At 34.4% G+C, this 25,433-nt stretch overlaps 5 protein-coding genes across 14 annotated transcripts; 2 read left to right on the top strand and 3 right to left on the bottom strand.

Moving 5' to 3' along the window:
* Window positions 1-1,107: 1,107 nt before the first annotated feature.
* On the top strand, window positions 1,108-7,186 carry LOC9318988 (germinal center kinase 1). Of its 10 annotated transcripts, none has more exons than XM_021031522.1 (22): window positions 1,108-1,280; window positions 1,585-1,646; window positions 1,802-1,896; window positions 2,171-2,227; window positions 2,465-2,492; window positions 2,574-2,696; window positions 2,849-2,960; window positions 3,062-3,099; window positions 3,210-3,263; window positions 3,735-3,803; window positions 3,941-4,057; window positions 4,191-4,259; window positions 4,348-4,427; window positions 4,611-4,739; window positions 4,815-5,082; window positions 5,363-5,455; window positions 5,545-5,709; window positions 5,872-6,002; window positions 6,080-6,212; window positions 6,331-6,455; window positions 6,554-6,709; window positions 6,851-7,186. In XM_021031522.1, the coding sequence occupies exons 3-22, from the start codon at window positions 1,802-1,804 to the stop codon at window positions 6,879-6,881; spliced, it is 2,073 nt and encodes a 690-aa protein (XP_020887181.1). In that variant the 5' UTR covers window positions 1,108-1,280; window positions 1,585-1,646; the 3' UTR covers window positions 6,882-7,186. The 10 variants fall into 10 exon arrangements, with proteins under 10 accessions (XP_020887181.1, XP_020887178.1, XP_020887180.1 ...); XM_021031519.1 differs by having other exon boundaries at window positions 1,766-1,896; XM_021031521.1 differs by lacking the exon at window positions 1,585-1,646 and adding an exon at window positions 1,394-1,532.
* On the bottom strand, window positions 7,005-12,167 carry LOC9318987 (PRA1 family protein H). Its single transcript, XM_002882875.2, has 4 exons — window positions 9,021-12,167; window positions 7,697-7,988; window positions 7,536-7,607; window positions 7,005-7,415 (listed from the first exon to the last, which is right to left on the bottom strand). Exons 1-4 carry the CDS (start codon window positions 9,153-9,155, stop codon window positions 7,375-7,377), a joined length of 540 nt encoding a protein of 179 aa, XP_002882921.2. The 5' UTR covers window positions 9,156-12,167; the 3' UTR covers window positions 7,005-7,374.
* A 3,845-nt stretch (window positions 12,168-16,012) lies between these two features.
* Window positions 16,013-17,113, bottom strand: LOC9321141 (ethylene-responsive transcription factor 4). The gene has a single exon (XM_002882874.2). It carries the CDS (start codon window positions 17,014-17,016, stop codon window positions 16,357-16,359), a length of 660 nt encoding a protein of 219 aa, XP_002882920.1. The 5' UTR covers window positions 17,017-17,113; the 3' UTR covers window positions 16,013-16,356.
* Window positions 17,114-22,458: 5,345 nt separating this feature from the next.
* LOC9318986 (putative pentatricopeptide repeat-containing protein At3g15200) lies at window positions 22,459-24,125 on the top strand. The gene has a single exon (XM_002885028.2). It carries the CDS (start codon window positions 22,519-22,521, stop codon window positions 24,070-24,072), a length of 1,554 nt encoding a protein of 517 aa, XP_002885074.1. The 5' UTR covers window positions 22,459-22,518; the 3' UTR covers window positions 24,073-24,125.
* Window positions 23,952-25,415, bottom strand: LOC9318985 (30S ribosomal protein S20, chloroplastic). The gene is made up of 3 exons (XM_002882873.2): window positions 25,074-25,415; window positions 24,783-24,943; window positions 23,952-24,401 (listed from the first exon to the last, which is right to left on the bottom strand). The coding sequence occupies exons 1-3, from the start codon at window positions 25,255-25,257 to the stop codon at window positions 24,153-24,155; spliced, it is 594 nt and encodes a 197-aa protein (XP_002882919.1). The 5' UTR covers window positions 25,258-25,415; the 3' UTR covers window positions 23,952-24,152.
* Between the last annotated feature and the right edge of the window lie 18 nt (window positions 25,416-25,433).

Raw genomic sequence — 25,433 nt, 5'->3', positions numbered from 1 at the left:
AATAATCATATGGTTTCGAGCGGATAAACTGTTGTTGTTATGATTAAAGATACAATTACAGTGACATAATTAGTCACTCGACATTTTTCTTCTCTACAAAACACATTCTTTTAGTTTTAGAGTATATAACTATAGTGATACGATTAAAACCATGAATTGAAAGTGAATTTTGTTCCAATAACTGAAGAAAAGCTACGAAATAATTTTTTCTAAACAAAAAGAAAGAAGAAAAAGGCTTTAATTTAGTTGTCGTCAAACTTGGGATTAGGTATAGGACCAAGATTCATATTACTACGGGTGTGACACGCACGCAGATTAAGGGGGCACGACAAAGAGAATATATAGGAAGAAGAGATTTAGGAGTCACGTGTGCACGTGCCGTGTGTAAGACTCGAGTGGCTTTGTCATCAACAATGACCCAGCGTCTGGTTTTGACCTCAAGGCGCGTATAAACTACGCATAGAAGCACAAAGACGAAACAGGAAGAAGAAACCAAATCGTGTGAAGACATACACCAAAGGGTCGCGTGAGTTAGTAACTTAAAAAAATTAGGACAGTAACAGAGAGTTGGTCTCGTTGCATCAGTCTGAAACCCTGACGAGTCTTAGCTCCGCATTGACCGGCTCTGTTCTTTACTTACAATTTTTCTTTTGCGGGACCCACCGTTTAAGATTTTTTTTAAAAATTTGTCAAATAAAAGAAGAGAACACATGGAGTCATGGACCATGGTTATCGTGTATGTTAGCCACTTATCACATGGATTCAGGATTCATATAGTCAGATTTTGTAGAACATTTCTAAATGTTCATCCAAGTTTTGCATAATTATGATATACGAGATTTTCTAAGTTTCTAAGTGAGAAGTTTATATTATCTTTTACATATTCTAACTTTTGTGAGTTTGTTGTATATGTCCTTGAAGTATTCGTATCCCTTGATGAGTTAAAAAAAAATAACAAAAAGAGCGGCCGAGAATTAATGCAAAGGAATATGATAGGCCGAGAACTATGGGCCGTTAAATGAACTTTAAAGATTATTGGGTTTCAGTGCTTTTAACTTGGGTTGGTTTTGTTCTTCTTAACTGGATCGTAACGAATGGTATCTTTTTTTTTGAAAAACTTGGAAGGAAAAAATATTGGAAAATCTGCCAACAGTTTCTCTCGATCTCTTGGTGCTCTCTTTCGAGAGAGCTTTCTGGGGAAATGATCTAGCAAACGAAAGGAAAGAGCAACAAAGAGATCTGTAGTAGTATCCCATTCGTCTTCTTTGTCGAATTACCAGGTAATTTGGATCGATCCCTTTCAACTTTAGAGAATTTGATTATTGTAATCGAGGATTATTTTCGTTTATTTTGATCGAACATCAGTGACGAGATGTTTTTTTTTTAAATTAAGTTATCGGAAAGATAGACTCTCCGCTGGGGAGAGCCATTCAGGAACCGAGTTGCTTACATGGGAAAAGAGACTCTTCCGAGCCCGAGCTTTTTTCGCTAAACGAAACGAAAGGACAGTAACTGAAATGAACAAATAGCGTGTATGTTGCTATACACTATCATAGAGTGACGAATATTCTTGGCTAGTTGCAGATTTTTATTGGTCAGCTGTCACTTCCTCTAATCCACCAAACAGCCAGATTTTTGCTGATTTTGTAGTTCATCGATTTCATTCTTTTTTTTTTTTTTTTTTTGGTTTGCTTTGAGTAAAAGAGATTTTCCACATTGCGATTATAATCAGATTTAATTCAAGTTTGCATCTTGCTTACTATAGTGGGAGCTGAGAAGGTGTTTTTCCTTGTATGTGGAGATGGACGATGTTGCGGGTTTACGAGAGGCTGCTGGAGCCAGATTTAGCCACATTGAGTTGATTGGAAGGGGTTCTTTTGGTGATGTCTACAAAGCGTAAGTATCTATTACACTCAATTTAGTTTCATCATGCTAATATATTTACACCGTTGTACTAGATGCCTAGACGGTAAGCACTAAGCTGAATCATCACCGTGCTGATATTTCATGCTAGAAAGAAGTTAAGAGTTACATCAGTTGGAAAATATTGGAATTGAGACGAAAATATGATTGGCACATATCTGTTATTTTTTTGTGTAAAGATTGTTTAATAATAACTATTGAGTCTATCTTATCTCTATTCTGAACAACTACTGCTGCTGCTTATCAGGTTTGATAAGGACCTCAATAAAGAAGTTGCCATTAAAGTAATCGACCTGGAAGAATCGTGAGTACATTTTCTATTTTGTTTTTTTCTTCTCGTCATTTATGCAATTCTCTTCTTATGATTTTGGATGATATAATGTTTGTTGTCTTATACGTTGAGTAGCTACATTTATGATTCTATGAATGATAAAGGACAGTAACCTTTCATTGGCTTTCACTATACTAATAGCATGTTTGGTTGAGAATACCATCATGCTCAGTAATTTTCTAACTAATCTTTTTACTTGACATCTGGCAGAGAAGATGAGATCGAAGATATTCAGAAGGTATCTCTTATTGACGTCAATTTCTGTGCTTGATATTTCTGTGTAGCGATTGTCATGCTCACTTTTTGCTGTTTACCCCAGGAAATTTCAGTATTGTCACAATGCCGTTGCCCATATATCACCGAATACTATGGTTCTTACCTTCATCAGACCAAGTTGTGGATCATCATGGAATATATGGCCGGTGGCTCTGTTGCTGATCTTGTATGTCAACTCACTACTTTGTAGCTCATAACTCTTGGAATTTGGAAGTATAATTTTGTGCGTGGTGATGCACGCCCTGTGGAGATCTTGTCCTGTACTTATATTTTCTTTGACGCAACTTATAATCCTTAAAAGTGATATATCTTTTGCAGCTTCAATCTAGTAATCCATTGGATGAAACATCAATCGCTTGTATCACACGCGATCTGCTTCTAGCTGTTGAATATCTGCATAATGAGGGAAAGATCCACAGAGACATCAAAGGTTTTTGTGTGTTAATAGGGTTATTTTGTTTTATGGGTTTTATGTGATGAAATATGTTTTAACTGCTTCGTACATAAAATCGCTTTCTTCCTTTTTTGCAGCTGCTAATATTTTGTTGACCGAGAATGGCGATGTTAAGGTTTTTTTTTTTTTTTTACTTTTATTATGACAGCAAAATCATCAATATCTTCTTTATCGAGTATTAGTTGCACAAGCTTCATCCTGAACATCATTTTCACTCTGTATCAGGTGGCGGACTTTGGTGTGTCTGCTCAGCTAACGCGGACAATATCAAGAAGGAAGGTGCTTACTCTATTAGGCCAATGATCACTGTTGATTATAATTCTTGTTATTGGTTCATTTTCTGTTGTGAAATATATCTTTTATGTCCCCACAATATGTGTGGAGGGCTACTAATGAAGTTTCTGGCCTCTTTGTTTAGATTTTGCTGCTTGAATCGTGAGGTCTATTGATTTTTTACTTGGTTAAATTTCCTAGGGACTAGGATACTCTTGAATAGTCCAACGCACTAGTAATGTTGCTATCTGCAGCTTCAGTTCCAGTTGCTTATCTACAGCCTTATATAGTAGAATCTTGTGCATGTTTCAGCTATGGGATAATTTATATGCTAGAAGCGATTTTCTGAAAGATTGCCATGACTAAAAGATAATCTTATCAAGTTGAAAAACATCTGATCTTTAATTCTCTGCTGATGGTTTACAACTTTCACTCATTCATCTGGGTTGCGTGCGCTGATATGTTAAAGAATGACAGACTTTTGTAGGAACCCCATTTTGGATGGCACCAGAAGTGATTCAGAACTCAGAAGGGTATAACGAGAAGGTATCTCGCCTATATACTGAGCTTCGCCTCTCCTAGCTTGACATGTCTTATGTGTTTGTAGAGTCTGTACTTGTTTCCTTAGCCTATCTAATATTTTTTGCATTCTGTTTCTGTTGCTGGGATTGTTGTCATTTTAGGCAGATATTTGGTCGCTTGGAATAACAGTTATTGAGATGGCTAAAGGAGAACCTCCCCTAGCTGACCTTCATCCCATGAGAGTGCTTTTTATCATTCCTCGAGAAAATCCACCTCAGGTTTCACATTTTTTCATTTTAAACATGATAAAGTTATGCTGCTTGTCAGTGTGCCTTTGCGGAATTCTATCACTGCCATTTCTTGATTATGAAGCCAATCTTTAAAATTTAACATTCTTTCTTTTCTGGGCAGTTAGATGAGCATTTTTCCCGTCCAGTAAAGGAGTTTGTTTCATTATGCTTGAAGAAGGTCCCTGCTGAGGTACTTGCAGTGCAATCCTTGTAATCTTTGCTTTTTTACTGGCAGCAGTGGCATTTCAAGATTTCTTATTCAAGTCTTATACTTTCAGAGACCAAGTGCCAAAGAACTTATTAAACACAGATTTATTAAGAATGCTAGAAAAAGTCCGAAACTTCTTGAGAGGATAAGGTTTGATACGTTTTCTCTTCAATAGCTTTGGCATGTGATTTCAATTATGACTTTCCTGATTCAATTGTATGTCAAAAGTAACATTTAGATGGTTTTCCCGTATGTTTGTTTTGATCTTTTATATGCCAAAAGAAAATCCAGAATAAGCACGATTGTTATTCTGTCCTTTTTTCCTCTTTAAAGAGAGCGGCCAAAGTACCAAGTAAAAGAAGATGAAGAGACTCCTAGGAATGGTCCCAAAGCTCCAGTTGACTCATCTGGTACTGTTAGGGTGGCTAAAGATGAAAGAAGCCAAGGCACTCCTGGATCTAGGTTGGATGAATGTTCTGCGCTTGGGTTTTCTTCTGCTGCTTGTTTGATAAAATCTCTATTAACTCGTAGCTACAGTTTTCAGGGGAATACCGTCAAAAATGCTGGATGGGACTTTAGCGTTGAGGGGTCACAGAGTATTGGAGCAGTTCGTGCTTTAAAACCTCCTCAAGCAAGGGAGAGGCGCCACGAAGTTTCTTCTAATCAGATTTCGCAACAAACAACAAGAGATAGTGGTAATCAGTGGTCATCTTCGACTGGTAGTACAATTTCTGAAGCCTCTGAAGGAGGTTTTGTAAGAAGACATCCTTTTCAAAATGACCACGAAGATGGCTTCCACGAAGAAGTAAGATCATTTGCCTCTTGTGTGCGAGATGCAGTCTGTCTTATTTGACACTATTTCTTGCTGTTAGTATTGCACCAGAAAATTATCTTCTAAAAGCATGTCACGATATGTATGTTTCAAGTTACTTGGGTAATCATTTCTACTATAGCGAACTTGGTTAAGTTTCACGTGTATGGTTACTATATTGTAACTCCTTATATATATATATATATATATATATATGTATTCTTAAGAATGAGAACAAGGTAAAAATATGTGTACCTTGTCCTTTTAAATCCAGGACGATTCATCGCTCAGTGGATCGGGAACTGTCGTCATAAGAGCCTCAAGAAGTTCTCAATCATCTTCAAAATTCCGTGAACAAAGCTCTGTGGTATGAAATTTGTGGCACCTTTTTAACATCATCTACAGAAATTTAATAAGCCTGGTGTATTATGAATGATTCCATTCCGACTGTTGTAGTCTAGCGGCAGGTATGCACCTTTTGATGATGCTTCAGCAAGTGGAACTGTTATTGTTCGTGGGCAGTACGATGACTCTGGATCACCTCGAACCCCAAAATCTAGACTAGGGATTCAAGAGAGAACTTCAAGTGCCTCCGAAGATAGCAACGCAAATCTCGCGGAGGTTTATTTATCCCCTTTAATCTTCTTATTATCTTTAAGGGTTGTCTCTCTGAATTGCCTTTATTCTTACATATATCTTTAGTTCTTTACATTGCTTTAGATATCTTCTGGTCATTTGGATTTATCATCGGATTCTTACATTTGAATTTAATTCTTCTTTCAGGCAAAGGCAGCACTTGACGCAGGTTTCAGAAAGGGAAATGCTAGAGAAAGACTTGGAATGGGGAAGAACAATAATGATGGGAAGGTTAACCGGAGAAGGGACCAAATGGCAGATGATTCTGATTATTCAAGGTAACTCTAGATTCTAGCTTCTCATGGTGAGAGAATGTAGCATGATTGTATCTAACACGAAGCTACAACTTATGCAGAAATTCCGGCGATAAGTCTAGTAAACAAAAAGCAGTTCCAAGGTCAGAACAAGTGAGTGATGAAGAAGATGACTCCATATGGGAATCATTGCCTGCATCATTGTCAATATTGCTCATACCGTCCCTAAAAGAGGTAATCCTGCTATATAACTACAATCTCATTTTTTTACTTGCATATAAATAAAAAATGTGTTGGGAATGTTTTAAACAATGGATAGCAAAAAGATCATGTATTCTGGTTCATGGTGTAGGCTCTTGGTGACGATTCAAAAGAATCTATTGGGCGTACAGTGTCGAGATCCCTAGTGATGATGGAACGTGAAAAGCCTGGTTCTTGTGAAGCTTTTGTTGCCAAGCTGATTGAACTTTTGGGAAGGTACGTGGATCTTTAAAGAACACATACAAAAACACATGTTTGGTTATCTTATTGTGAATTATTAACTTAATCGGACACTAATCATAAATTCATGACAGTTCAAAAGAAGCTTCGGTGAAAGAATTGCACGATATGGCGGTCCGTGTTTTTGCCAAGACCACACCCGACGCCGCAGAGAACAAAAGGAAACAAGCTAACAAGGAGTTTAGTTCCAACACAAACGTTAGCCCACTCGGCAGATTCTTACTCTCAAGGTTTGTTCGATTGATGAAAATGTTGATACATGGAACAATTTTTCTTGAGTTTGGAATCTGAATTTTTTTGAAAACTTCAATGTCTTCATTGAAGATTTGATTTTAAATTTTCAAAATGGATTTCTTAATGTTTCGCTGCAGATGGCTAGGCCAATCATCACGTGATCTTTAATCTCCCACCTGAGACAGCCTACAGAGATTGAATCATTGGTTTGTGCTTCTTTATTTTCATTGATCTATTGATTTTTGGTAATTTATGTGCATAGTCTGTTTTAAAAATGTATTTATAAATTCCTTTTTTTTTTCTTTCTTTCCTTCATTTTTCTTGAAATGTTTTTTTTCGCAATTTTCCTGCTCCAAGTTTTCAAGAGGAATTTCTATTCATAGTTGTGTATAACCAAGGGTTTGGCTTTCTTTTTTTTGTATTGTTACAAAAATGTAAAATCTCCAAGACATTATATTTGATTTTTTTATTTTTATGAATAGCTTTCTTGTTTCGTGATTTAGTTATCATCCTTTCTAAACAAAAGCCATATATATATACATGAGTTTGTTCAATAGATAGCTATACATCTATAATTATCATACTACAATATAACACTTTTAATATTTGGTAAGTATGTCCGAAGACATAAATCCAAAAGTCTTTTAGAAGATTCGACCTCTCATTCATGCAATATCCTTAACGCTCCGTGCAACATCATAGCTGCAAACATATACACCAAACGATTTTCAATTCCCAAGCATTCATTTTTTTTTTGCTAAACTAAATTCCCAAGCATTCATATACGTAAGAGAGGAGTAGAAAGAGATTACACAATTTTACCGAAGTAAGCAGCAAGAAGAGAAAAGAAAAAAGCAATGACAACTTCCGTACGCATGAGAAGAGCAGCTATTCCTGCAAAACCCATTATTTCAACAACGATCGTCAATACATGTTTCGTCTTGTGTCCACAAGAAATATATAATATAACATTATTTATTAACCTAGTTTAGAGATGAAGAAGAGCAAACGACGAACGAAGGGGTAAGCTTGATCAAGTCCTGTTTTAATAATCAATTTGTCAAGATAATCCGTAACCGGAAAACTCGCTAACAGCGTCAAAAATGGTATTGGCTGCTTATACAGAGAGAGTAAGAAGAAGATGACAAAAACAAAAATGTAGTTTCCGTTGAACTGCCTAACGTTTTCTTGAACTCTTGCCGCTGCCTCTGATTGTGATTCCGGGAACGAGTAGAGTTCGGTTCTGCCGCGGAAAACGCTAAACGGATGCGTTTTGTCTTTATTGGGAGAACCGGAGATCGACCGAGATCGACGATCGAGATGATCGCCCAAGATTATGGAAATCATGAAGATCGAGAAGGATCTAGAAGATTATCATAACTTAGTTTAGGAATATTTATATTTATCTTTAAAGTATTATTTACATTTATATTTATCTTAAATTAGGAAACTTAGATTAATCTCATCTCTATATAAGAGAATGTATGTTGTAACTTTATTCTTACGAGAGTCTATTATAATTCTTTCTAAACACTTTTGTGTTCTTTACTCTCATCAATTTATCATGGTATCAGAGCCAAGATCCTTTCTGTGGATTTTGGATCCGTTACGTTAGCTTCCGCAAAGAAAAAAAAAAATCAGTTTCGGGAACAATGATGTTTTCTCGCCCTCGCGAGTTTAACTTCTCCTTTTGATTAAACTACTCGCCCTCGTGAGTTATTTGTTTTTAGTCTCGCCATCGCGAACAACATCCGAACCTCGCAATCGCGGGTGTTATTTTTATTACTTGAACCCTACGATCGGGTATAAACGTCGATGACCTAACGGCTGGGTTTTGTAGCCGCTTTGAACCCTACGATCGGGTATAAACGTCGATGACCTAACGGCTGGGTATTGTAGCCGCTTTGAACCCTTCGATCGGGTATAAACGTCGATGATGACCCGACGGCCGGGTATAAAAGCCGTTATTCTAAAGACTTGTCCAATCTCAAACGTGTAACCACGTATGAGCTTGACGAGGGGTATTGGGAGAACCGGAGATCGACCGAGATCGACGATCGAGATGATCGCCCAAGATTATGGAAATCATGAAGATCGAGAAGGATCTAGAAGATTATCATAACTTAGTTTAGGAATATTTATATTTATCTTTAAAGTATTATTTACATTTATATTTATCTTAAATTAGGAAACTTAGATTAATCTCATCTCTATATAAGAGAATGTATGTTGTAACTTTATTCTTACGAGAGTCTATTATAATTCTTTCTAAACACTTTTGTGTTCTTTACTCTCATCAATTTATCAGTCTTTGGTCAAGTCATTCGTTGTTAGCTTACCAAAAGGGTTGATTTTGAGGAGGGACAAGAGAATCTTCGCCCGTGAAACTACGGTGGGATATAATGACGCGGCGGAGACCGGTTGTTTCTCTCTGCTTTGCATTATGTATTCTCTCGCAGGAGATTTGAATTTTGTTTATTAAGTAGTTTATTTCTCTTATTCCAATTTATTCTGTTATGTTACGATTTTTTTTGTTGGCAATATGTTTTGTTGTCTTTATACATAGAAGATCACAGTATGATTTACTCATTAATGGATTAATGGAATGCGTCACATGCCTGGTTGGTACGCCAGTTTTGATTATTAATAGTATGTATAATTACGAATCCATGCTCTTGCTATTTGCTAAGCAAGCAAATCGCGAATTTTAAAGTTAATGTACTAACACGCCATTCAAATTAATTAGAATGTTAGTGTCCATAACTGCCCAGCATATTCTCTGGGTCTCTTTAGTGTAATTTTGATCAGGCCTTTATTTGAGCCCATTAATTTAGACAAAATTACCTAACAATTGATATAATTTTTCCAGTTGGAAGAAATTTTAGCGGAAGAAAAATAACACTAAAAATGAAGGAATTATGAAAATTAACGACACAATATAATAATGTTACTATCTCTTCTTTTTTTGATAAAAGGATGTTACTATCTTTGACTATTTTGTAATCGGATTAAAAAAAAAAAGCTAACAGCATTTGCATAATCAATCGATTATTATTAAAGCCTCGAGTCCTCACAGTCGGAATATGTTTTTTTTTTTTCAAGTTTCTTTATGTCGGCAATCAAATAGTAAATCAGGCTGTTACCTTTTGTTCGTAATATACTGTATAAAGAAATAAAATCGAGTTCTGCCCAACAAAAAAGAAACAAAATCGAGTGTGAAATGCAAGGAGCGTGAAGGACGGCGATAACAAGTTCAAAAGGCTAATTACATGATTTTAGTTATAGCGAAAAAAAGGAAAAAAAGGAAAAAAAAGGAGTTGACGGCGTCAAAAGACACGTGAAACCCAATAAGGTCTTCTCGAAGTTTCATGGAAAAGACGACGACACTTCAACTGACCTGACACATCACCCAACTCTCATATGCCGTAGCTAACGGCAGTTTAACGGTAACGGCTACCGCCCATACCCCATAATGACATTTTCCATTAAAAATAATACTAGGATAGGATTATCAAATAACCTTTTTTGTATAACGAGTGAGTAACAAATCAGGATGAGAAATACGTTTAATCAAAAATAACTAGATAGTGACTTTCGAGATTATTCAGACGATGATATGGAGATTTTTTTTGTCCCTAAACGAAAAAAAAGAGACACGAATGTGTATGTAATCTAATAAATACTACGTAAAATGGAAATAAGTGGTCCTTGTTTGGTTGCAGAGTTCCAATAAGGTGTTTTGTAATAAGCAGAAGTCTAACACGTGTCTCACGCGCCACGCCACAAAGCACACGCCCAATAGGGACCCATTTCACGCGCGCCCACACGTGGGAATGATATCAGCGTCACACAGCCGACGCAACTATTTCTCTATAGTGACTGTCTGTCACGTTACGACATTTCACAGCGCCACCTGTCCCCATATTTGGTAACATGTGTCCAGGTGAAGCCACCTGCGTGGCTGCTTCACATTGGTTGAAACTTTATTACAAAATATACTCCCCTATTATTCCCATTCTTTTTCATGCGAACCCCAACCTTTTTCAGGAATTAAATTTTTATGGTGCAAAACTTTATGAAGCTCTGGTATGGATAGGATCCTTTGATAAATGCTTTTTTTTTTTTTTTTTGCTTTGATAAATGTTACTAGTACTAATTATTTATAGTTAAAAGAAAATTAGATTTAAAACTTGATCTAATGAAAAGAACATCTTATTGAATTTGTTTGTGTTATACTCGAGTATTAAATTTACTCTTAAGAAAACAAAATCTTCTTCTCCAATTAATGAAATGCCGGTGAATGATGTTACTTTTGAAACTAATTTTGAAGCGGTGCGTAATGGAAATGTAGTTAATTTTCTGTGAGCTTTTAATGCATAAATGGATGATTGAGATACTTTTGTTGAGAACTTGAGATTAATAAATGACGGGGTTCTAGATGTCTAAGATCGAAAGAAATGGGATAAATAAGCAATAAAGATAAAATATGTGGCCGACTTCGAATCGGGTGAGAAGAAAAGAGAGGGAAAAAATCTGGTTGGTTGGGATTGAGATTCTGGATGACCTTAATATGAGCGTGTGGGTTCCACCAAGGAAAAGCGGCCGCCGCAGCTAATCTTGTTTCACACGTGTCTCCTAGTGAAATGAATTATTATTATTTTTGGTTAAAAGATTTAAATGAATTATTATTATTCCCACTCGAATATTATAAGGCTAATATATTTTTTAATTAAGATGTGATCCTGATATCCATATCTGCAACTAACCTGTATTTTATATTTTTATTAATTCTATATACATGACCCATCATCCATGTGTATAATTGGTGTGCCTATTTCTTATTCTTTTTTATTTTTAATTCCAACTTTCCGGTATTTTTTAATCTGGAAACTAATCTGATTGTAACGTTTCTGGTATTGAAAAAAATTGTGGGAGGTGGGGTTTTTGGGGGAGCAAGATAATGAGATGAGGGACCAAAATGAAATTACCTCAATTTACGGAGTCCTTCGCGTAAACAAATGAGGCTAGTAATAAATAAATAAAATAATAAATGACAAAAAAAGACAGTGAGAATCAAACTTTATCGGACGGTGGAGATGCACGTGAAGACAACCCAATATCCCGACATAAACCTCGTCAACACGGAATTTACATCCCATGCCACTTTCACACGCGCCATTTGCTCTACTACACGCATCTACTGTCCAATTTACGGTTTTCACTTAAGAAATACGTTAACAGATGGATCGAACCGGATTTTGAACTGGTGATACATTTAAGGCAACCTCTCAATATTAAATTGTGAAGGAAAAAAAAACAAGTTAATATATTAGTTGTTGACAAAAAAAATAAAATAAAAAAATCTTATTATAGTTTTGTAAAAACGATGAAACAAATATTAAAAGTTAATTAGATGTATAATAAAACAATCATATCTATACTTTTCTTAAAAGTATTAGAATATACTTCTTCCGTTTTCAAATAGTTATCGTTTTAACTATATGCACACAAATTAAGAAACTATTAATGTTGTTAGTTTTTCAATATAAAAATATCATTAATTATCTATCTAAACATAATTTAACCAATAGTAAATAAAGTTGCATAATAAAAATAAATATAAAAAATAAAAAAGTAAAAAATTTTGCATCGAAAACTGAAAACGACAACTAATTAAAAACAAAAAAATTTCTCTAAAACGACAACTATTCTAAAACGGAGAGAGTATCAATTAATTTTAAAACATTCAATTGAATATGATAAAACATTAGTTATTTCTGGAAATAAGTTTGTAAACATTAGTTACTCTTCGAGAGGATAATAACTTTTCTCATAAATATACTCTCTCCGTTTTAGCTAAAAGCACGCCGATTAAGAAGATCTACTTTTTAAAAGTTCAGTCAATCATAAAAAGATTGCATAATAAAAATAATCATAAAATATTAAAATAATATATAATTTACATAGAAACTTAAAAACGATTTATATTTTGAAACAAAAAAGTTTTTACAAAACGCCTTATATTTGTGGAAGCCCCCTTGGCCCATTGGTTGACCAAAGGTTGATTAATGCTTCTACACCAAAAAGTTTGGGGTTCGAGTCCCAGGTATTGCGATTTATTAACAAATTTACAGATTAATGGAGGCAAGTGTGCAAGAGATCTCCAGCGATATACAATTATAGTCGTTCGCCAGGATTCTACGCAGAGAAGGAAGTGTCGCCAGGTCGTGGATCATTGAAGGTATTCATCAAGATTACGAAGAAGGAAGTGTAGTCTGTCGTGAATCTAGTAAGGGTCGGAAGGAATTGTCAGTTGTAGAATCATCTATGTAACAGTTCTCATAATTTGCAATTAATAATAAATCTAGACGATAAAAAAAACGTCTTATATTTTGAAACGAAAGGAGTATTAGTTATATAAAAAGAAAAAGAAATGTGGGTGCCACCGTCTCTGATTCGGTCTCTTCTGAAAAGGATGATGACTCGCGCAGCTTGGCCGTCGGTGCCGCCTCACTCTTTCTTTTTTTGGGTAATTAATAACCATGAAATTCTAGGATCCGGCCACGTGGACAATAACAGAATCTAGCCGTTAGATCTACACGAGAATCACGAAAGGATAGTTATTGAGTCTTTTTGATTGCGGAGTTGGAGACAAGAATCCAATCAAACCTCTCCTCTCTGCCTCTCATTATGAAGCCGCTTTTTATCTCACACCTTCTTCTTATACGTCGTCGTTTTTCATTCAAACTCTTTTTTATATTTAGGTTTTCAACACTCACGCCATCATTCTTTCGCAAGTTCAATTTACTTTCCGCACAAATTTAAACGAAGAAAAGTAAATTCCTAAAAATCAGCTAGAAATTATTGGCCAAAAGAATATCTCTCTATAAATAGCACTATTAGCTTAACGGGTCAAATGCTGTTGTTTTAGTCCAATTCAACTCCGAATCAATTCAACGTCATAGTTTAAAGAAATTAATTTTCATTATAAACAAGATATCCTATAAAGCTTCCAGATAAAAACCAATATCTAGACTAGTCCTAGTTGTTTCTTCAGAGACTTTGTTTACTTCTCTTTTTCTTTTTTTTTTTTTTTGCCGACAACAAATTTGTGTACACAACTACTCTCTCCGTTTCGTTTTACTTGTCGTTTTAGAGTTAAAATCTTGTTTTCATAATAGTTGTCGTTTTAGGTTTTCGATGCAGATGTTTGGTGAAAATTCCAGTTTTATCCCTACAGTTTTAATGTTTCAGCCAATAAATTTTTTAAGGAAAAATCATTGCAAGCTATACGAATTATACGCCAACACATCACCACACATGCAGACTATTTTAATGTCCCCTTAACTACACGAACTATTGGTATTACATACGGACATCCCCGAACTATCATCGGTTATGTGTGCAACCCCATAACCATCATTTTCAGATAATATAAATGTCTTGTTAACTACACGAAGTATTTCTTTTTTTTGTCAACTACACGAAGTATTTTCCATCACATTTTTTTTTTAAAAAGTAATTAAAAAATAAAAAATAACTAAAAAATAAATATTATACTATTATAAATTATATATATATATTATAACTTTTAATGCATTATACTTTTAAGTTAAATTAATTTAACTAATTTAATATTTATTAGATTAAATTGTTAAAAATTTAAAATAGTCACTTAGTTAAATTATACATCACTATAAGTTAAATAAAATTATATAATATATCAATGTAAATTATATATACCATAACTATCATTTCCAGATAATATAAATGTATTGTTAACTACACGAAATATTTCCATCATTTTTTTAAAAACTAAATTACAAAATGAAAAAATAACTAAAAGTTAATAATACACTATTGTTAATTATATATATGCATTATAACTTTTAAAGTTTAAATTCTACATATGCAGTATCCCTTATAATTTTAAGTTAAATTAATTAACTAATTTTTAATGCACACATATGTTTTATATGAAATTAATTTAACTAAATTTTTAAAAGTGTCACTTAATTAAATTATACATGTTCATTATAGGTTTAAGTTAATTAACAAATTTTTAATGAACACATATATTTTTTATGGAACTAGTTTAGTCTTTATTACAATTAAATTTTAAAGTTAGAATAGTTATAATGTATATATATAATTTACATTGATATATTATATAGTTTTATTTAACTTATTAGTTTTAAAAAAAATTGATGAAAATACTTCGTGTAGTTGACAAAAAAAAAAAAAATACTTCGTGTAGTTAACAAGACATTTATATTATTTGGAAATGATGGTTATGGTGTTGCACACATAACCGATGATAGTTCGGGGATGTCCGTATGTAATACCAATAGTTCGTGTAGTTAGAGAAACATTAAAATAGTCTGCATGTGTGGTGATGTGTTGGCGTATAATTCGTGTAGCTGGCAATAATTTTTCTATTTTTTAATAAAATATGTTAATAAAGGATAAAACAGAAAATTTAATGTTTTTCTTAATTTGTGTGAGAAAACCTTAAACGACAACTAAAACGAAACGGATGAAGTAGATTCTTGTTTTAAGATATAAACTCTTTTCTTCCTGGGCAATTTCTTTCCCAATTGGAAGAATCTATCAATGAAAAATCTAGGTTCTATCTGTCAGACCTTAAAGTTTGTCAGACCTTTATAGTTATGGGTGATACTCATAAAGTATCATTAAGAACTTTTTAGTATTATTTATAATGTTTATTTAATGTTTTTTTTATTTTTTCTCCTACTTTTAGCAAACGCGACCAATTAGGAGATGCAACGTCAGATGATACTGGTATCAAAAGTATCACTGGATTGATACTAATCATGCCCATTCTAATTGTTTTATCAATATAAAAATAATATCTGGACTTGTGATACTCTAATAGTTAATACTCTAAAAGTATCACCTATGTACATAGCCTTAGTGTTAATAGTTAATACTCTCAGCTTCAAGACTCATCCAAGTTCGCTAGAAAGAGAGAAGAAAAGAGTATGTCCGTACTCTGTTAGTGGACCCTACTTAGTGACGTAAGCTCAAAAAATTTTCTAACTTACGCCGCAGAGAGCATAACCGGGGCCCACTCACGCCGGCTGCGTGTCTGCTGGAAACTTGGACCATTGTTAAAAGCCGACGATACTCAACTATTTTTTTTTTTTTTGAATTAATCTTGCTCAGTTACTTTAAATTTTAGTTTTCTTATACTTCAACTTACAATTATTTTTTGCGATTTTAATTAATATCCAATTAGTAACAAAAAAGTAATAAAAAAAAAAAAACTCATTAGACAACACAACATTGAAGATTACCAAATTATTGATTGAAAATTTGGAAGAACAAAAGATAAAAAAGTAAAAATAGAGAAACAACATGGTGAAACCAAGTCGCAAAAAACTAAAAAGCACACAACAAAAGTTCAGATCACCAGTTATGTAAATAATATGTACATAACGATCCATGTTAGCTAAAATTATATTTTTCTCCCTCAGATTTAATTTGTTTTTTTTTTCTTTCTAAACACTGATAATAATTTTAGGCTGAGAGAGAGAAAACAAAAAACTATGAGAAAACGAATTCTCTCAGCTCAAATAAAAAAAACCCACGCGCATCGAATTGAAACGACACCGTTAAAAGCTCAGGCTTGTTCCGACGGGGGAGGCAAGTTTAGATCTAGATCGAATGGCTGAGATCTTTTCTCCATTCCACCTTCGAAATCAACGACGGAAGACGAATCAGAGTCGCTCTGGGCCCCACAAGTCATCTTCGTCGGAACATGCACCACCGACGATCTAAACGCCGATGTCACAGGAGGAGGCTGACCACGACCAACGTTTCCGATTCCCATCAGGTCCAAAAAGTAGACAGGACGCGCCATCGGGATCTGATAACACGCGCCTCCCCCGAGGCTAAGCTCGAGCTGCGGCGGAACATTCCCAGCCGTCGCTGATGGCACAACCACCGTCGGAGGAGAAGCACAGTCAAGCGTGCTGCTCTGGCTAGGGCTACGCGCGAAACCGGTAGGCACCTTCTGATCACTCAGCTCGAGAAAAGTCGGGAAATTTGTCTTAGCCTTAGCTCCACGAAAATCACGCGCCGCCGTATCATAAGCACGCGCCGCCTCTTCAGCCGTATCGAAAGTACCAAGCCAGACGCGGGTTTTCTTGCCTGGATCTCGGATCTCGGCGGCATAACGGCCCCAAGGACGCTTCCTAACGCCTCTGTAACGAATCTCCTTGGCATTATTGTTGGTCGGGTTTGTAGTAGCCGGGTCGGGTTTCAAGCCCATCTTAGCCATATTTGGAGAGATAGAGAGAGAGTGGTGTGATAGATAATTGAAGGGAGAAGAGGAAGGAAGAGAGTTGTTTATATATAATAGATGGGAGAGAGAGTAAAAGCGACGCTCCTTTTGGGGCGCTTTGTTGTGAACAGTCAAAGCCTGAAATGGTTTTAGCGGCTTCTCTTAAAAAACACCAGCGGTTTTCATGGTTTTCTTTTTTACCTCCACTTATCTGTTGCCACGTGTTTTTTTTCCTCTTTCAAAGAATTTTGTTTTTCTTTTCAACCCTTCATTTCTTTTTTTACCTCACCAAGCGTTTTCAATTTTTGTTGATCATTTTAATGATTTATTGATGTATTTGAACCCCTGTTCTAAAAATCCCCGCCTAGCCCCGATTACTCCCCGCTTAATCGCTAGGCCCACCCTATCCGCCTCGATTAATGACTAATCCCCTAAAAAATCAGTAACCCGATTATTCTCCGCCTAATCCGATTACTTTCCGCCTAATCTTATATACCCCGATTATTTTTTAGATTGCAAGTATAAAAAAACTTTTTATTTTTGTTATTCAATCATTTGAATGGAGAGTTTGTGATGTTTTACAATAACTTGTGTTCAAATTTTAATAAAAATCATAAATTTGTAATAAAAATCATAAATTTTTACAATATTGGATTAATATATTTTAAAAATATTAAAATAACCCTAAAACTAATCCCCGATTAATCCCCGATTTTAATCCGATTTTCCGATTAATCGCTAGGCCCATGCCGAGCGCCCGACTAGCGCCTAGCGATTTTTAAAACAAGGATTTGAACAGTTAAATACATTGTCAAAAATATAGATATAGATTTAGATACAAAATTAAATACATTAATTTGATTGACTTTATACTTTTTAAAATAAAACTTTTTATCACTGTATCTTTTTATTTAATTGATGAATATTTGGCAATTAGAAAAGTAATCAAACTATATAATCTTTGCATTAAAGTTCTTGATGAAATAAGGTTAAAATTAGAACTTACTATGATACATATAAAATAAATCCGTATTTTGAATGATTTATTTCGTAGTGGAAAATATAGGAAGAAGAGTCTTTGTTTTACTTTTTCTTTTGTAAAATATTTTATCTAAGAGTGATATTTATTTATTATCTGTATGTACAATGTAACAAAAATTTGATACAATGTAACAAAAAATTAAAGAAATCCTTACAGTATTTTACGCAATTAATGGAGATGCATGTAGTTTGCTGTTTTGCCCACACAGCTTATTCCCTTAAATGCTGATTTGATTTCGATTTTTTTTAAACGAGGGAATAAAGAATGTAATCCCACATCATAATTTAATATATATGGTTAATCTAACTACGAATTGGTATGTGCCGTTTACCCTCGTGATTTAGGATATATAACTACACAAGCTTCCTTTAGTGAATACAGCTTATTATTGTTGCTTTTGAATTTGCACGCTTAGTTCTGAAATTGTTTGAATTGAGTTTAATTTTATCACCAAACCAAAATACATGTACGACCTTGTTGCCATAAATATATTAACACTTGTAATTATCTGGACACAATTTTGTTTCTTCTTAATACGTTGGATCAACCTTACTGCTGCAGAATTGAGAAAAAAAAAACTTGAATAAACCTGTGAGTGATTAAAATGCATAGTTATCTTAAATGTTTGTTCCCTTTAAAAAATATTACTAAAATTTACGTAAGAGCAACTAAAAACTAAAGATTCTATGTGAAAGAAATTCAAACTACTGGTAAAGACACACCAAAAAAAAAAACACACACACTCGGATATGGCATTATAATATGAGACTTAAAGAGAAGAAGAGTAAATTCAAAAACTAGGAAATAAATTAGCAGCGGCGCCTAAAAAGGAGTGGAGAAGAAGAAACCAAACAAACGATATTGGAAGACGCAAAAATGTCAAAGACGTGGCAAAACCTTGAGGACGCGCGGCTTAGGAACCGCGTTTCCATGTAGGCGCGTGAATCTCACCGTAAAACACGTGCCGACGGCGATCGCGTGAAGAAAGATCGTTATGCGTGACTTCTTAGACTCAGCTCCAATTCAACTTTGAGTTTGACTGCTTTTTTATTTCCTTTTTCTTTCGTGGAAATAAAACAAAAGGCTATATAGCCGCCCCTCCGCCAAAAAAAAAAAAAAAAAAAAAAAACAAAGATAGGCCCACTACGCACTCGCTATTAAACAATAAAATTGGTTTTTTAAAGATGTTTAGTGCCACGTGGTCAACGCGACGCGTGGAGAAAGGACGGATTGAGAGAGAGACAATGGTGGCCGCGTCGGCTAATCGAGAGAGATTCTAACGGCGGTGGGCCCGCCGTTTGTTTTTGTTTCTTTGTTTCCTAAAAGACGGACGGTAATTACATACTTTGTGACGGCAGAACAAGACGTGTGATTAACATTACTTTTAGATTAGTTAATTTCATTTAATTTGGTTAATTGGCTCTTTGTAATTATTAGTATTTGTTTATTCTTTTACGACAGCTACAAATGGCTTCACACCATGGATTAGGCCTAGACGTTCGGATATTAGAGTCAGATCGGGTTTTTCGGGTTCGGGTAAACTAAGATCCGTTCGGGTATGTTAAAACTTTGGGTTCGGATCGGGTATATCGAGTTCGGATTCGGGTTTATCCGAAGTATCCAAATATTAAAAAATTTGTATGCAAAGTATTGAAAATACTCAAAAAAATCTATAAATTTTAAATATGTTATATCCGAATCTAACCAAAAGTAGCTAAAACAATCGAAAATATCTTAATATCCGAATAATTTAGACACTTAGGTTATTACAAGTATAAATATTACTAATATATTATATCTATGTCTTTATATTTCGGATATGTTCGGATACTTGTTCGGGTTCGGATTTTCGGGGTTTGAAGTTTAGAATCCGTTTAGGTATTTTAAAATTTCGGGTTCGGATTCGGATCGGGTTTTTCAGATCGGGTTCGGTTCGATTCTTCGAGTTCAGATATTATGCTCAGGCTGGATAATGGATTGGGTTTTCTTGGGCCACAAAATCAGCTGGATATCAGAATTAATACATTTACTAGATAACTACCCGCACTATGTGCGGGATGAAGTGATTTAAGTAAAATTATTAGGATTAAAATTATTATCCGGGATCCAAGATCCGTTTGTGTAAAACGTAACATGTAATAAATTTTTTTTGTTTTATTCAAACTTGGGACTATTTATATAAGAATACGTTTTACCCGTGGAATATTTGAACCTTGAATAAAGCTTCAACGTGATAAAAAATTATTGACGAAATGTTATCATTTATGGCAATATGTCTTTCCGTATGTTTTAAATATTTCGAGATTTTGTAGTATAAAAATAATTTTTTTATTATTATTTAAGTATAAGAAATCCAAAAATTTAGCAAAGATGATATTTGATAGTTTCCGAGTTAAGATTTTGTAGTGTTCCAAATATAAGATTCTTATATTATGAATGGATTATTTACGAAATGGTTATAATGTGACCGTTTGACAAAAAAAGAGGTTATAATGTGGCCAGATTTTGGTTTATATATAAATGTGGTTATAATGTTTTTCTTCGAAAAGTTAGAACCACTCCAAAAAAATCGGATTTTAAGTATCCGTAACATGTATAGAAAAGAGATTATCTTATTTATTTAAGTACAGTAGATATAAAATTTTATGAAAGATTTAGAGATTTTGTAGTTTTGAATTCGAGATTCTTGAACAAAATGTATATCTTTTATCATTTAAATATAAGCATATATATATATATATATAAATAAAATGATTTTTTACCCATCGGCTAGAGAAGATTTATATAAATGTATATAAAGATAAATATAAATATAAAAATTTATTAATATAAGATAAGCTCAATTTTTTTCCTTTTTAATTATTGAAAATAGATTATTAATATAAATAAACAAAGATCCCGTGATTTGTTGTTAAATATAAATATGATATCAGTTGCCTAATTATTTGCTTTTTATTTATAATTTCGTTTTTTTGTTATTTGTATGATATATATATGTATTAAGACTAATAGCAAAATCAGTAAATAGTCTAATAAAATTTGGGTAAAAATTTAAATGGGTGAAAATTCACTCTGAGAACGACATGTCAGCATGGCAGTTTAGTTAATAACACGTCAAGATAAGGTTTATTTTATAAAGTGTTTCTCTATTAATATAATAAGGGATCTTTACGTTTCATTAAAAATGTAACATATCAATGGATTACGAAGATACTGTTTAATTTCTTAAACATGATTATAGACTGACTAGCTAGCTTCTCTTTGTACTGTAGCTGTATTCAAACCTAGGAAGCACGGAAGCTTCGTCGGAGGTCCGCTTTCCGCTTCGGAATCTTAGTCGGAATCGGAAGCTTTCGGAAGCTTTCGGAATCTCGCTTCCATAACGCTTCTAAAAAATTCATTTTGGAAGCTCCTTGGAAGCTTACGATTCTATTTTGGAAGCTTGCGCTTCCATTTTAAAAATTTGATGTCACAAAATAAATAAAAAATATGAAATTATTTTTGATAGTTTTTTTATACAACAAAAGAAAAACCAAAACTAATTTTGCATACTAATTTTGTATTTTATTTTTTAAAATATCATAGTTAGAAAAACGATAGCAGCATGGATCATTTATTAAGGAGATGTTGAAATGATTAATTGAATTAAATTAATTTCAAGAAACTTTAGTTTGATGATGTTTTTATTGGTAAAAAAAATTAAAACAATTTTATTTTATTAGTAAAATGATAATGAAGAATGATAATGAAAAATGATATTTAGACTTTTCTCTATTGTAAACGTACACTATTTGATTTTTAAATATAGAGAGATATTTAGAATTTATGTATTAGATTTGTATGTTAATTATAATTTTTTTATATGATATAATGTTTAATGTTTATTATATATATATGTATATATATATATATATTAATTTTTATATACGCTTCCAACACATACCTACTTTCTATAATTTCTATAAAAATCGCTTCCACGTTTCCAAACGCTTCGTTTCCACGTACCCGCTTCTGATTCTATGCAACCTAAATTCAAACTAGGTTTGTATTTTGTAAGCAAAACTTTCGATACCAAGCAATATCACTTCAATCGAAATAAAAAAAATTCGGAATTTTTTATTTTATTTTTGGTCTGAGACTATCATGTACTAAAATTTGTTATTATCATTCGTATGTCAAAAACAATCTCTAATAAATAGTGCTGTCCTAAAACAAATTTACATATCACTTTCCAGTTTACTTATTTTGCAAGAAAAAAGTATGTATTTTTTTTTATTAAAACTTGTATAAAACTGAAAATTGCAATACTATAATCATAAACTCACTAAATTAAAAAATTATATTCACTGCAATTATATATTTTCACTGCAATAATTTAATCACCAAAAAAATATTAATTGCAATAATTTTGTCTATGTTACGTTTTACTTAGGAAGATCTTACAGAGTTTTGTGAAGATGGGAGGGAAAAACAAAATTGAAATCTTGTTTCATGCTCTATGGCGGCGCCGGATCTCTTCTTCCTCATCCTTGGTGGATCTTCGCAGTGTACCTAATCATAAGAACAACATCACTCTCTCCAGGTTTCACTTGCTGGGTATTAATCAAGCTACACACTTTCTTCATTCTCTTGCAGCTCCCGACAAATTTCCTAATGGATTCAATCAATCTGCTGTTGATGTTCATAACATCATAAAGCATCACCGTGGAAGTTCACCTGAAGAGATTGAGCGGATTCTCGATAAGTGCGGGATACAATTAACCGAAGAGCTGGTTTTTGAAGTGGTTAATCGGAATCGATCTGATTGGAAACCAGCTTATATACTTTCTCGATTGATCGTTAAACATTCTGTTTATATATCTAGCTCCTTGGTTTACAACGAGATTCTCGATGTTCTTGGGAAAATGCGGCGCTTTGAAGAGTTCCACCAAGTGGTCGACGAAATGTCTAAGAGAGATGGATTTGTTGACGAGAAGACGTATGAAGTTTTGTTAAACCGATACGCTGCTGCACACAAAGTTGATGAAGCAGTAGGAGTGTTTGAGAGGAGGAGAGAGTTTGGGATAGAGGATGATTTGGTTGCATTTCATGGGCTTTTGATGTGGTTGTGTAGGTATAAGCATGTCGAATTTGCGGAAACTTTGTTCTGCTCTCGTAGAAGAGAGTTTGGCTGCGATATTAGAACGATGAACATAATTCTCAACGGTTGGTGTGTTTTGGGAAATGTTCATGAAGCCAAGAGGATTTGGAAAGATATAATTGCTTCTAAATGCAAGCCAGATGTTGTCAGCTACGGGACAATGATAAATGCATTGACGAAGAAGGGGAAGTTGGGAAAGGCTATGGAATTATACAGAGCATTGTGGGAAACCGGAAGAAATCCGGATGTTAAAATCTGCAATAACGTTATTGATGCATTGTGTTTTAAGAAGAGAATCCCAGAGGCTCTTGAAGTATTCAAGGAGATGAGCGAGAAAGGTCCCTCCCCGAATGTTGTGACGTACAACTCGCTTTTAAAGCATCTTTGCAAGATAAGGAGAACTGAGAAAGTTTGGGAGCTGGTGGAAGAGATGGAACATAAAGGTGGTAGTTGTTCGCCTAACGATGTGACATTCGGTTACTTGCTTAAGTATTCGCAGAGATCGAAGGATGTTGACGCAGTTCTGGAAAGGATGGCGAAGAACAAGTGTGAAATGACAAGCGACTTGTACAATTTGATGTTTAGGTTATATGTGCAATGGGACAATGAAGAGAAAGTGAGAGAGATATGGGGTGAGATGGAGAGAAGTGGATTAGGTCCAGATCAGAGAACATATACTATTAGAATTCATGGTCTGCACACAAAGGGGAAAATTGGAGAAGCATTGAGTTACTTTCAAGAGATGATGTCTAAAGGAATGGTGCCAGAGCCAAGAACTGAGATGTTATTGAACCAGAACAAGACCAAGCCAAGAGTAGAAGACAAAATGCTTAGATCAAACTTAACAAGCGAAGAGTCTGAAAGCGACTAAATGTACATTATAAAGAAACAGATTTTGATTTTGAAAGATCTAGTAACAAAAACAAATTTCCGTTATCCCGCTCCATGTTCTTATGCAGCCATGGTCACAGCTTCTGATGCTACTGCATCTGGGACGTACCAACCGTGGTGAATCTCAACGGCTTTTTTCCTCCTAGCCAACCGAGACTTTCTACGTGCACCAGTGTTCTTGTGTAGCGCTTTAACCTTTACTGCTTTGTCTATTGCAGAATATGCCTCTCCTATTAGTTTCTCCACAGTCACAATCTCATCAGGCTGCGCATCAGTTTTCTTCTTGAGCCCCTCAAGTGCTTCCAAGACCTGTTAGTATATATATCACAATTGGACAATGAGGATAATGAGATGTTGTACACTGTCAAAACTTTTCAAACTTGCACAAGTTCTAATAAGCAACATAAAACCGTCTCAACAGCTTCCACATGAGTTCACTTTTGCCACAAAATCGGTTTCAAACACATGACTAACCCATCTACTAGTCACTCAATGAATTGGATTCCTATGTTCAGTATTGTTCACAAGAATTCCCTAATACTGTTTCCACCTAACTTGTCACTAAAACTTCACAGGAACATCACTACAAGCTTATGAACAATCCTGTATCCTATCTTCAAACAGATGCTCAAATTTTCAGAAGCACTCCAGCGTATTTTCACAGAAAGAGCATAAGGTTTAGAACGTTACCTTCTTCATCCGTGTACGGGCTTCAGATTTCTTAGATTTGTTATAAATACGCCTCTTCTCGGCTTGGCGAGCTCTCTTTGCAGCTGAATCAGCTTTCTTCGTTGGTGCAGCAGCCTCACAAACAATCAATTGCCTCGTTGGCTTCTGTACCCACAAATTCCCTGTCGAAACATGTATATTTCAGTTCCAAAAACCCAAAAACATAAGAAAACGACGAATTCAAAATGCATATAACTTTTCACTATTTTTCCATGACCAGGATAGAATTCACGATTCTGAAGTAGGGTTTACCGGAGGAGAAGGCGACGCATTGAGAAACGCTCTGAGAGAAGCTAAGGGAAGAGGATAAAGTAGCCGAAGCACCACCACGACGATTGGAGAAGGAAGAAGATGATGAGATTCCCTTAAGAGAAAGGACTTTGAATTGGGATTCGAGGGTCGCACAGGAAGAAAGACACTGCACTATCGTCGCCATTGATTTCTACAAGCTTCTCTTCTCTATTCTCTGCTATTTCTCCCTCTCTTACTAAGAGTAATGGCTCCATTTCGAACCAGTGTTATCCATAAAGAAAGAGATGATGTCTGGAAACGTAATTACCATATTACCCTTGGTTTATTGACTTAACTCCAATTTAGCCACTGTGATTAGAA

Source organism: Arabidopsis lyrata, assembly GCF_000004255.2.
Source record: "Arabidopsis lyrata subsp. lyrata unplaced genomic scaffold ARALYscaffold_3, whole genome shotgun sequence".
Classification (NCBI taxonomy): domain Eukaryota; kingdom Viridiplantae; phylum Streptophyta; class Magnoliopsida; order Brassicales; family Brassicaceae; genus Arabidopsis; species Arabidopsis lyrata.
The sequence above is the reverse complement of the archived record's forward strand: the minus strand, read 5'-3'. Positions and strand labels throughout refer to the sequence as shown.

Excerpts from the sequence above, each read along its gene's own strand:
- LOC9318988 (XM_021031524.1), top strand. The coding sequence starts at position 1,802 with ATGGACGATGTTGCGGGTTTACGAGAGGCTGCTGGAGCCAGATTTAGC. Across the intron at positions 3,804-3,940 it reads CAGAAGGGTATAACGAGAAG|GCAGATATTTGGTCGCTTGG; the intron begins GTATCTCGCCTA and ends TTGTCATTTTAG. Across the intron at positions 4,058-4,190 it reads CTCGAGAAAATCCACCTCAG|TTAGATGAGCATTTTTCCCG; the intron begins GTTTCACATTTT and ends TTTTCTGGGCAG.
- LOC9318987 (XM_002882875.2), bottom strand. The coding sequence starts at position 9,155 with ATGCAAAGCAGAGAGAAACAACCGGTCTCCGCCGCGTCATTATATCCC. Across the intron at positions 7,989-9,020 it reads CGAATGACTTGACCAAAGAC|AAAACGCATCCGTTTAGCGT; the intron begins TGATAAATTGAT and ends CCCAATAAAGAC. Across the intron at positions 7,416-7,535 it reads TCTTCTTGCTGCTTACTTCG|CTATGATGTTGCACGGAGCG; the intron begins GTAAAATTGTGT and ends ATATGTTTGCAG.
- LOC9321141 (XM_002882874.2), bottom strand. The coding sequence starts at position 17,016 with ATGGCTAAGATGGGCTTGAAACCCGACCCGGCTACTACAAACCCGACC.
- LOC9318986 (XM_002885028.2), top strand. The coding sequence starts at position 22,519 with ATGGGAGGGAAAAACAAAATTGAAATCTTGTTTCATGCTCTATGGCGG.
- LOC9318985 (XM_002882873.2), bottom strand. The coding sequence starts at position 25,257 with ATGGCGACGATAGTGCAGTGTCTTTCTTCCTGTGCGACCCTCGAATCC. Across the intron at positions 24,944-25,073 it reads ATGCGTCGCCTTCTCCTCCG|GGAATTTGTGGGTACAGAAG; the intron begins GTAAACCCTACT and ends ATGTTTCGACAG. Across the intron at positions 24,402-24,782 it reads CCCGTACACGGATGAAGAAG|GTCTTGGAAGCACTTGAGGG; the intron begins GTAACGTTCTAA and ends ATATACTAACAG.